The sequence below is a fragment of the Cynocephalus volans genome, chromosome 14, assembly GCF_027409185.1.
Source record: "Cynocephalus volans isolate mCynVol1 chromosome 14, mCynVol1.pri, whole genome shotgun sequence".
Taxonomy (NCBI): domain Eukaryota; kingdom Metazoa; phylum Chordata; class Mammalia; order Dermoptera; family Cynocephalidae; genus Cynocephalus; species Cynocephalus volans.
The window spans coordinates 70,335,621-70,348,031 of record NC_084473.1 but is presented as its reverse complement, the minus strand read 5'-3'; the positions used below and the strand labels follow the sequence as shown (position 1 = coordinate 70,348,031).

General features: G+C 44.6%; 2 protein-coding genes across 2 annotated transcripts in view; one reads left to right on the top strand and one right to left on the bottom strand.

The window, feature by feature from the left end:
• LOC134362561 (uncharacterized) overlaps positions 1-12,411 on the top strand; it is a 47,478-nt gene that overhangs the window by 16,673 nt on the left and 18,394 nt on the right. The gene's annotated exons all lie outside the window — the stretch shown is intronic.
• On the bottom strand, positions 5,293-11,604 carry LOC134362680 (uncharacterized protein C2orf78-like; the record flags this gene model as incomplete). Its single annotated transcript, XM_063077857.1, has 3 exons — positions 11,508-11,604; positions 7,867-8,631; positions 5,293-7,025 (listed from the first exon to the last, which is right to left on the bottom strand). Coding segments are annotated over exons 1-3 (2,595 nt in total), but the record flags the coding sequence as incomplete, so codon positions are not given.

Here is a 12,411-nt window from a genome sequence, read left to right as displayed (position 1 = left end):
ATGAGGGGCAGGACTGGGACGGAGCCCTCTGAAGGCCCCTGCTGTGCTGCCTGCTCAGCTAGAGTTGGCTGTGGGAACCACCCCACTGCTCCCGTGTTGTCTGGAATTTGCAGGCAGAGGATTGGGCCTGAGTAATGGGAGCACTCATTCTCCCTGACCTTTACGATCAGCTCAGGGATGGACCTATGGCCCAGCCAGCCCAAGGGGCCTCTGTCCTGAGACTTTTTCTGTAGCTGTTGGGGAAAAAGTGCTCTCAGGCCATTAGGGTTGCTCAGCTGGGATGATATATGCCTGGTCCCTTTTGTCCCCATGTGGGAGAGCCTGCCTGAGAACGCAGTTGACCCAGAGGAAAGAGGGCCAGGACTCTGAGAGACGCTGCCCTGGCGGCATAGTTTGAGCTTTGTGCCTTTGGCTCAGCCAGGCCAGTACGAATTTATCCCTGTGCCTCATCACACACCTCCCGTTTTTGTATTACCGAGTGGAATCGGGGCCACGTGTCTTGAACCCGGGAAGGCGTTACTAACACAGCCACAGCCTCTGCCTCTGTGCTCAGTGTGCTTTCTGTTCTGCTGGGCCTTCTTTCTCCCCGGCATGCTACACATTCTCCCATCACCACCATCTTCACTCCAGGCGATCTCCCCTGCCTGTCCACACATCCCTCAAGACCATGGCAAGCTCTTGTGTCAAGCCTTCCTTAGTTCCAGCCTCCTGCACTGCTCTGCCCTCTTCTCGATTCCTACGCAGGGTGGAATCGCACAATTTAACAGTGAATGCCAATGTTGTTGGCTCTTGTTTTCATATGTTGATCTTGTCTCTTTCACTATATTTTAAGTACTTAAAGATCTGAGACTGTGTCTCACATTTCCACAAATCCTGAAGCAGTGTGGGGAAATAATCACTAAATTTGTGTTGAGCACAGAGAGTGTGCCAAACACAGTTCTAAGCCCCGTACATGTATTTGCTCATTAAATGTTCACAACTGCCAGATCCGCACTGCTCTACCTTTCCCAGACCCCTCCTTCAGCTCCTCTGACTTCTGAGCCAGGTATGCGTGTTTAGCTCTGTGATGAAGGATCCTGACTTCTGCAGGACACGCAAGCCACCAAGGCCAGAGGCACAGTTTCAGTCTGTCCTTTTGGTCTTCAGCTGGTGGGTTCCAGCGTGTTCTTGCTCTCCCCACTTTACACCCACCGCCCCTCCCCAACTGCCCCACTGACTACAAGCTCCAGCCTCAGACCTCAGAACGAGAGCCTTACAGAGACTACTTCACCAGCTCCCACAGCTGGGCAAGATCAAATCCCTGTGACAAATCCCCGGTCCTTTGCTTCTCTCCTGGTTCTGCGTCTCTGACTGAACCCTGACTGATACGTTACCCCAAATTCTCCTAATAGCTTACTTTTTAGTATAGTTATTCAGTGCCTATTTCTGTTGCTTGCAATCAAAAATATCCCAAACTGCACACAAGTTGCATCACGGGTACCAAAATATTTCGAAATTATGGGGGCCGTCCCGTGGCTCACTTGGGAGAGTGTGGTGCTGATAACACCAAGGCCAAGGTCTCAGATCCCTACATAGGGATGGCCGGTTAGCTCACTTCAGAGAGCAGGGTGCTGACAACACCAGGTCAAGGCCTAAGATCCCCTTACCGGTCATCCCTTAGAAAAAAAATATGAAAAACAAGATTGAGCAGAATTTCAGAAAGATGCAGGCAACAGTGTAGTTTTTGAGTCTCCCCAAATTCTCTCATGGAAATAGACCAAATAACCTCAAAAACCTATGAGTAACATGTACACACAAAACTAGAGGACAAAGTTTTCCCTATGATCCCCAGAACAAGAGGGTGGGAAAAACCACCACCGATAGGCACCAGACGTACCTGCTATCAGCATCTGCGAAAGAGGGGGTGGCAGACAGGAGGCCTCCAAACTGCCAGCAGATGTTACTGGAAAGCACGTGGACCAATTCGAGCACAGCAGGCTGAAAGTGCAGGGCTTTTTGCCCAGACCTGACGTGAGTAAGTGTAAAGCGGCCCTTGATAGAATCTGAAGGGCTGATGCAGTCTAGCCCTTCTACTGCAGCCAGGCCCCTTTTCAGGATGTGGCCCGACACAGAGGAGAAACTGCTGAGAGGAACAACAGACACAAAGGATAAATGTTGAGGAGGGGGACAGAGTCCAGACATTTCAGAATGCAAGCCACCATGTTTTAGAGTACTATTTAAGTAAGAAAGAGAAGTTAGGAAGTTAGAAAACTTATCCACAACCACACTTCCTTTTCAAAGTGCAGAAAACCTAACTTCGCCTAAAAATGAATAACGGAAAAGGATTGAGATCAAGTTCCATACAAAGGTATTCAAGAAAAAAGAGAATAAGGGCCAGAATAGCATTCTCTCATACAATGCAAGTCAGAAAAGACAGGCCCCCAAAACAGGTCACAACGGTAACCCGCTCTTTGAAACTAGGTAAGAGACATTAGGAAAAGCGTCCAAAAGATGAAAGAACATGGAGGGGATAGGGGGAAATATTATTTAGTGGGTGCAGAGTTTCTCTTCCGGATCATGAAAATGTTCTGGAGATGGACAGCGGTAATGGTGGAACAAAATTATAAATCGACTTGTCACTGAATTGTACATTTAAAAATAGTTAAAATGGTAAATTTTACATTATGTGTATTGTATCACAATAAAGAATATGAAGGAATGACATAAATCAGAATTGAAAGACCTGAGAGAACTCAGAACAGAATTAAAAATAAAAATAAATTTAGAAATAAAGACCAAACTAAAAGAAACACAAGAGTAAATAAAAATTTATATATATATTTGAAAATGGAAAAGAAGATAGAAATGATTCTAGAGAAATGGCAAATATAAAAGGCAAATAAAGCCAGGACAGTTCTGAAAAGGGTAGTGCAAATAAACATAGAAATTTAGGATAACACAAAAATGACACTTCACATCAGTGGGACACATTATTCAATACATTGGGATACATACATCATGTTGGGGTACAAATAAATAAGTTCTCTGGAAGGATCGAAAAAGTAGCAAAAGTAGATGTCTCTCAGGGAGGAGGGAACTGGGTGGTTGAGAAATGGGGAAAATGGTGAATTTCCACTGAATACCCTTGTGCATCTTTCTAATGTTCTCTCATGTCAATCTATTACCTCCCAAGTCTGAATGCCTGGGTTAAAGTTGCTCCCCCAATTGCTAGCACATGATTTTGGGCAAATCCTTGACACTATCGCTTTATCTGTGACATGCGGTGAGTACCTTAGCCAGGTGCTGCCTGGCAAAGAATAAACTCTCTCTACATGTAAATGACTAAAGAAACAACCCAGTGTCCAGCAGCTCTTGAATAGATGAACTGAGGTGGTATGTCCAGACAATAGAACATTCTGCAGTCGTGAAAAGGAATGACACACTGACAGTCTACAACATGGATGAACCTTGCAAACATTATGCTGAGTGAAAGAAACCAGATACCAAAGGTCACACTGTGTGATTCCATTTACAGCATGTATATGAAATGTCCCCAAAAGGCAAATCGGTAGAAATCACTGCTTGCCTGGAGCAGGGGAAGGAGGGAGGGGGTGGAGAGGTCTCCTTTTCGGATGATGAAAATGGTATGGCTTAGACAGTGGTGATGGGTGCACACCCTTGTGAACGTACTAAGTGCCACCGAACTGTGCGCTTTTTTTTTCTTTTTTTTTTTTTTGTCTTTTTGTGACCGGTAAGGGGATCGCAACCCTTGGCGTGGTGTCGCCCGAACTGTGCGCTTTTAAAAGGTCGATTTTGCGTTGCGCGAATTGTACCTCAAAGACCAGTTTTACAGCTGTAAAGTACTAACTCTCCCGTGGTGACGATCGGCTGCCGCATTTCTCCCTTGCCCCCCTCCCTGCCTTTCCTGCGCTCCCCCCGCCGTCTCCCACCCGGTCTCCCTCCCGCGCGCGCCACCAGGACGCCCGACGAGCGCTCTGGACCGTTGGGCGCCCGCGTCCCGGCTCTCGGACGGCCGCCAAGTGCGCACGCGCACCCCCGCTCTCACCTAGAAATGGACGCTCGGGGACGAGTTTTCTCGAGCGCTTCGGTTGATGGTGAAGGTCCGGGAACGCAGCACGCGCTCGGGTCTTTGGAGAACTTGGTGGGCTTTTCACCTTAATATTCAGGCCCCTCTAGAAGCTGATCTCGTCCCCCCGAAACCTCCAGATGCTGTGCTCTGAAAGCCAGGTTGACCGCCTGTGGGCGCTTGCAAACACTGAGGACTTGGGGGGCTCGTAGGCTTCCAATGGAGGCCTGGCTCCTTTGCGTGCGATGCGACCCCAGCCCCAGCTGAACCTACTACCAAAGTGGCACGGTGATAAATGATACTGGCCTTGCACGTTGCAAAGGTTAACTGAAGTAATGCATCTTGCCAGCCCGGTTCATAGGCCTTGAGTGCGTAGAGATTTATATTCCAGGCCCTGTTTTGGGTGAGCCTCATGCTGCTGCGGGTCACGTTGCTAGGCCCCGGGTTATCCCCTGCCCCAGGATAACTTTGAGCTCTTGCCACTCCCCTGGTAGATTCCCCTATGTTTAGTATTCACCTTTCCCAGCTCTACTCACACATGCAGAAGGTAACCCAAACCTGTTGGAGATATGTCCTGCCCGTGTTTTCTAAAACGCTATCTGGTAGGTCATGAGACATAAAGCCATCCTGTGTCAGAGATTTTTTACATTTCTTCGGGTCAGCCCAGACTGATCTCCAGCCATCTTCAACTTTATCCAAATTTTATTCTTTTAACCTAAGCTCAGACTCTGCGTCTTACTTTTGCCATTTCCCCTAATTCTGATTCCTTTTATGAGCCATAAAACCTCCCCCCTTATGGCCTTCCTAGTCCTGAACCGGGCTGCTTCCTCTTTCCTCAGTTCTTATCCCTTTATTCCCTGTTCTTCCACCCAAGTTTCATTTCCTTCTCTCTAATGCAGCCTTTGATCCCCACCACCACCACCAAAGAAAAACCAGTTAAGAGCATTGGAAAACTCAAGAGGCTTTTTTATTATTCATCTATTAATTGTATTACATGTCTTTATTCAGTTGAATTCAGTTTTAAAATATATCAGAATAGAGAAATTTGTATCTATCTATCTATATGCATATTGTATCTATCTATATTCCTATCTGTCCATATTCGTATCTATCTATATCCTATCTATCTATCTACATCTATGTTGTGTCTATCTATATATATGTGGAAAACCAGCTGGTACCCAAAGTGGCACCAACAATCTTAGAAGCTCTTATTTTGCATAGCCATAGTATCTAGCAATTTCCATCTCTTTTTCCCTCTCGATGAAATACTGCACTTTCCCCAAAGATGTATATTTGGCAGCATTCTCACGCTCTTGCTGAGCCTGCTTCTTCATGGCCTCACGCTCTGGCCTCTGCTCTTTTGTAATGGGCGTTGACATTACCGGCTCAGGAACATTTGGATTCCTCCATGGAATTCGTTGGTAGCGCAAGTCTTGGAGTGGATATTGGGTTTGAGGCTTGGGTGGAGACTGGAGCTTGGTCACAGCAGTGGAAATGGGCCCCTGCTGGAGAGAAGTGCAGGATGATGTTTTGTCGGGTGCGGGCCCAGGAGCAGCCGTCTGAGGGACACTGGGCAACCTAGGGTTGGTCAAACCTGGTTGGGTTGTGTTGATTGGAATTGGCTGAGCTGGCCTGGCAGGACCTGTCAAGGCTGCATTGGCAGGAGCTGGTTGGGATGGATTGACTGAGTTAGCAGCAGCAGGCTGGGCAGAGCAAGCCATAGCAGGCCTATGTGAAGCCAGAGACTGTGGCCTCCGAGGAGCAGGTCGAGGTCGAGGCCTGTCCAGGGTCGGAAAAGGCAAAGGTATCAACCTGACCTTCCCAGGAGGTGGCAGCTCATACTGGGATGGAGATGGAGACTCCTCTTCAGCACTGCCATCTCGTTTCTGGGCTTTGACTTGAGTTTTCTCAGGACTTTTACCCTTCCATGGGGTATCCAGCTGTCGTTTGATAGCTCGGGCTGGCTGGGGTTCTCTGGTGTTGCTAGAGTTTCCTAGGGCCCGAGAGGAAGAGAGCCCAGCTTTCTTGTCATTCTTCCTCCCCAGTGCATGAAAAACCTGCACAGACTCCAGCATGTGCATGCCTAGTCTGCTTCGAGGCTTTTTAAAGACCTCTTGGCTAAGGTCAGGTTGATTTTTCTTCCTCTTGTTCCTGGGAATGGTTGGCTTCTCCTCTGCCTGGACTTTGTTCCCTGGCTGCTTACTCTCACCAGCTTTCTTGGTGTGATTTTCTCTGGTTCTTCTCTTTTTTTCCTGCCCGTGGCTCTCAGTTTTGCTCATCCTGCTGGATGCAGCTTTCTGAGGTTTGCTGTCAGGATGCTTGGCCCCATTCACAGGAGCCCCGTCACTGGCTGCAGCACTGCAAACAACCACTTCTCCCCCTAACAGGCACTCTGGGTTCTTTGGCTGGCTTTTGGCTCTGGGAGCACCACTGACAGGCTCAGAGGCTTTACGCCTATTCTTCCTGACCTGATTGGAGGGACCCTTTATGACACTCGGCTTTTCCTGCACCTGATTCATCTTGATGTCCCCGGTTTCTTTGGCTTTGATGGCTGTGAGATCTTTGGATTGGTCAAGATATTTCGAGGAATTCAAGAGCTGGGGAAGGTGGGTATCTTCCACCAGTTTAGTGGTGTCTGTAAAACCACTACTGGACTCAATCCCATTTTCAAGTGTCCCTTGGTCCTCAAGACTCAGGCTGTTCTTTCCCAGATTGGCATTTTCAGGACCAGGGTGCTCCGTTTGACCAGGAGGATCAATGCACGCCAGAATCTGGCGAATATCAGGGATTGCTAAAGGGAGTAGTGGAAGATCTTGGTTTTCTATTGGGATCTGGTCGTCATCCAGAGGCTTCGAAAGCTTGGTTTTCATCTCTTCCGAATTCTTATTCTCTGCTTGTTCCTGGCTTGAAGGTTGCAACCCCAGGGAAGTCTCCATCCCCAGGGAAGTTTCCATCACTACAAAGGAATCAAGGAAAAAGTCAGTCCTGGGTAAGTGAGATACTCCCCCTATGTACAAATACAGCAATCAGGCACCTTCCAGCAGTGGGCAAGGCATTTCCACAAGCTCTTCTTAAGGACCATGGACAGGACCGTGTGTTAAAAGATAGGCAGTGACTGGAATACTTTACTGGTGATCATTTGATGTCATTGTTTCTTGGTTTTCTTTGTATTTCATAGGGTTCTTGTAAGTTACAAAAAAGTGAACGTGATTTTTGAACTATGAAATGTTTTATACAGCCTAGCATTCTCATATAGGGTCCTTTCAATTCTCTCCAGTCTTCTGAGAGAATAAGAACACTTCATGTCATGGACGAGGAGAGAGATTGGAGCTCTTCCTCATGAAATACACAAGCAAGGACGCATTCTGAGCCGGCTTGCTTTGGGCAGGATCTCTGAACACAAGGTCTGAAATCCTGCTGTAAATTAAGGAAAATTAAACTCTCACTACCACGTAAGAATTCTGAAGTGCCTTCCAAAGAGACTAAAGTAGTAGATCAGGGAAGGTAGTTAATTACAGTGTGGTAGTGTAGGGAGACTGAGGAGCAGGACAGCAAAAAGTGAGGCATCTCTTGGTGTGTCCTTGAGGTTCTCTTGTATGTAGCATAGATGGCATTGTAGTATCCCACCTTCCCACCTATATGGAGTCTGAAAATGGAGAGCACTGAGCAATGGTGGTGGTTAAACTCTCAGGACTTAAACTCTACCTATCTGTGGATTCACCACTTCTGAGCTGCAGATTTGACCCTCCTTTGGAATGCTGACTGCATTCCTCTCCCTTCTTGCTGTTTGTACTCACCTTGAAAACCTGTTTCGGTGTTGGTTCGAGCGGACATAGAGCAGTAGGTTCCAGGCGTGGAGACTGGTGTGAGGACACTTGTAGACTGAACCTCCTCCAGCACCATCACTATATCTGGTTGAGGGGCAGAGGCCCTACTTCCCATGTACAACACAGAGCCATAGGACTGCAGGCAGGGGCCAAGCTCTCCACACAGTATATGCCCCAATGTGCCTTGATTATAGTAATACATCTGGCTTCTCTCCTGGTAGGGAAGTGACAGACTATGTCCCTGATTTGGAATCTGTGATGGTGTCCCCTGAACAAGGCTGGCAGACAGTGATGGATACAGAGGGACCACAGTATGGGCAACTGAAGTTTTATCATACTGGGCTGCCATAGACGTAGAAGAAACAGCTGTGTCTTGGTCAATGACCGTGACAGTGTAGTCTTCAAGTGAAGATGACTTTGTTTCAGTGCTTCCTGTGATATCCCACTTCAGACTACCTGGATAGGAGTCAGTTGAACTGGAGAGCTGGCTCTGGCCAGTAACTCCAGACAACATAGCTGTGTTAGAATGTTGGTAAGGGTAGGCACTACCTATGAGTGGCTGGAAAGAAGTGCCAGAGGCTGATGGCAGTAGCCATGCCGAATTGGCAGCTGGAGCAGGGGTGCTGGCAAAGTTGCAGACACTTCCAGCTGTTATAGAAGCTGCATGGCTCACCACAGGAAGAGAGAGCTGAAGAGATTTTGCAGTTCCAAGTATAGATGAATTTTGGAAATTTTCTGCAGGAAACAAAAGGATGATGAAAAAATGGTGAGACTGATAAACTTGCACTAGGTTTAAGGAACAGCATTATCTTAAGGTTGTTGCAATCAGGAAGTCTCTAATACCAATACTCACTGAGATACCAAAAGTCAAAGTTTATGATGTCTGTAAGTGCTGGAGCACTTTGATACTCTTCTGAGGAACTGCCTCTTCTCCAACTTGGGCACAAATGTGCAGAAGACCCAAGTCGTCTGGTTCATGTGTTATTCCCGAGGTTAGAAGCAAACTTCTCCCTACCCTGTCTTTCCCTTGAGCCTGTACTAGCATTGTCTCCTAACTTTTTCCTAGAATTGAAGCATTGTAGAAGTAGTAGGCCCTTAGCAAACTTCTGTTTTAACATTCTCATTTTACAGGTGAGGAAACTGAGGCTCAGAGAGGTCAGATTGTCTTATTCAAGTTCTCTCATTATGTTCGTATCATTACCAGGTTACAGACCCTGACTCCATTGCTAGTAGTCTTGCTCTGAGCAAAGGCCAGAAACTGGGAGAAATAAAACTTTAAATGCAGGCAATGTTTTGTGTGTGTGCATCAGTAAACTGTACAGCTACTACTATTGCAATCTTTGGTCTCGTTTTGCTTGGGTAGTTCACATGCCATTCCCTAGAGTTCACATGTAAGCCAGTCCAGTGGGTAAATGTAAAGGACCATTCTTTACCCTCTTCAAGCCTAGCTTCTGATCCAAAGTCAAAATGACTACCTGCCTGTTTCTCAAGACATGCCTTTGGGGAAAGAAAAGTTATTTAAACCCTCTGAGCTTTGGTTTACTCCTCTAAATAGTGATTAGAATAATAATAACAATTATAATTAATACATGAATGGAAGTAATACATATGACTTGTATGAAGGAAGATCATTAAGTTCTGGAAAGACAATAAGACAAAAGTCATGAAAAACACGTAACATCACAGTACTAAATGGAATACATAGGTACTAATGAAAATTGAGGTATAACGAATATAGCAAGAGTCAAAGCTTAGTAAGTTTACTCATAAATGAAGTTCTGTTATCATAGATGTAATATTATGAAAGCGAATATTATCTACTCTGAGTGAATACTATTAACCAAAAACAGACCACGATAGAAGGTGATTTTCAATGAACTAATACACATAGACCGAGAAACCGTATTAACAAAAAATGTGTAATAAAAAGAAAAATGCAGTAAATGTGAATGTATAGGTACCCATAATATATGCCAGCAAACATTTTAATAAAAACTGGTAAAAGCGGAGAGCAAAACAATAACCATAAAGGAATTCCATTATTGTGCTCATTCCTATTTCTCTGAATATTACCCAGCAAGTGACAGGTATTAATCCTAGTTCAAATAGATATTTCAATTAATATAGTCACATAACAAGCAGAAAATAAAGTATCATGAAGGTTTTTATATTTATCCTGAAAACATAGATTATAATGATCTTCAACATCTAAGAAAATGTGATCCCCAAAGCCTAAGAGAATCACCTCTAGAATCAGAATTCAGGAACAACCCAAAGGACTCCACGAAGTTGTTTTGATAAACGTGGAATTAGAGATGTGGTGCTTGACTTTTTCTTTTTATTCTTACGTAGGTCTTTCTTTTCATTCTTAGGTCTAAAAACGGTTAATGACTGTTAATCAGCACACACTGTGATTTAGGAAGAAAATAATTGTAAAAATGAAAAGCAGCTTTGACTTGAAAGCTACTTATCACGCAAAGGAATTTGTCCTTCCGATGCAAGGTAGGATACATCATTTTTTGAAAACACAATTTTATTTTTAATAGGAGAAAAATTCATATAGTTTAAAAATCAGAAAAAAAAACCCACTTAAAAATCTGTTTCATCCAGACCCCTAGATAACCACTTTTATTAATTTCTTGTTTATGGGAAGCATCATTTCTAAAACATTTCTTCACTGTTCATTTTTAAAACTGTCAAGTGTCATCTGAGTTCAAAGAAGCAACAGAAAAAAGCCAGGTAACCAGATATGACTTTTCTGACAAGCTGCTTTTCCTAGTGACACCCTATTGTAGCCTTAGTTTCCTTCTCAGTCCGGTCATCTAAGCACTTGCTGACTTCATTTTGCCCTGCTCTGAGGAGATTTCCCTCTATGCTCGTGCCGCTTTAATTTAGAATCTTGAGTCTCCTTCAACATTCCATCACAAACTGCCTTCTTTTTTTCTTGAGAATTCCCCCATGTGCTCCACCTCTTTCATCTATTTTGTCCTTCCTCATTTTTATATTTTCTTGTCCCTCTCAGTTCCTGTTGGCCTGTGCTTGATGAAATCACTGCCAAACTTCCTTGCCCGAAGAATATGTGGGTCCTTCTGGCCCACTACTATCCATCCCCTCTCCCTCTTTTTTTTTCACCTAGGTTACAAAGAAAATGTCACAACATGTGAATGTTACTTTTTGAACAGCACTGAATTTGAAATACTAAACTGAAAATATTCGGAGAGGGAGACAATTACAGATGAAACATCTTGGCATATGTTGCTAGTTTTCTACACCACCGAGGTTTTTTCTCTGTTTCTGTTGAAACAGTCTCAAGAAGTCTCTAATTTCATTTTCTGTACACAAGCCCTTTAAGATTTAACATTAGAAAAGAAAGGGACCAGAAAGAATAACCAATCTATTATCCTAATATAACATATGAGGAAACAGATTTTGTGAGAGAGTAAATGATTTGTCCAAAGTTACACAGCTAGTAAATGTCAGAGCCAAAACTGAAATGAGGTTTCCAGATTTCTGGTTCAATACTTTCCTCCATTATTCTAAACCGTCTTGACTGTACTACTAAATTTAGGCGGGAAAAATCTAATGAAACACTAGAAAGTTTCTGTCCTTACCTGACATGGTGAGAGAAGAGGAAACGTCAGCTGAGGATACCCAGGATGAGGAGACGATACTGGAGGATGTCTGGGTGGCAGAAGCCAAAGGGCGCATGTGTCCAGTACAGAGGTTACTGATCACTGGACACTGGCCACTGGTGATGATTCGAGTTTATTTACACACAATTCCATGGAAACCCCAAGATTCTACCAGGTGGCGGTAGGTTGGTGGGCGAATGTTGTCACGAGACAGTCAGTTTAAAGGTATGCAATAGCCAATAGGGAGGTCAAATTTCCAACAGGAAGGTGAGATTGGACGGAGAGAGTGGCAGGAGCAGCATCGAAATGTCTGAACTCTGGGGAGGTTAAATACTGCAAGGCAGACATGATAGTTCCACGTTCCCCTAGATCATCTCAGTGCTTCTTATAGATGTTCATTAATACAATAAACTAATAGTCATTTATATTTTGTATATTATTTTTAATGTAATATACAATATTATACATTTATAAGTATATATTATATATACAGTTAATTAATATCCTTGGGGAGGAAGGAAAGGGACACATAGGGTGAGCAATAGTAGTTGTTCTGAAACTATTTCAGTTATTTTGCTTAGTGAAATTACTGCAACTTTCAGGGAGCAAAGGAAGGGATTAGAGGGCTCTTTTTGTGCTTTGGTTGAAGACTAGGGTGAAGTTGGTTGAGTGTGCCTTGTAGGGAATGATGTAATCCAAGGCTCTGCTCTTAGTTTCTTCTCCTTGAATCCTACCTTCCTTGGGCTGGGCTGGGCTGGGCCGGGCCAGGTGGTGCCAGAACTTGCATCTCTCTTCTGCTCTCCTTCCTTCCCCTTCATTTTAGGCATTGTTTCTGAGATGAGCCTTGATGTTGCATTCTTATACTCGTGGATGTTACTTCCTG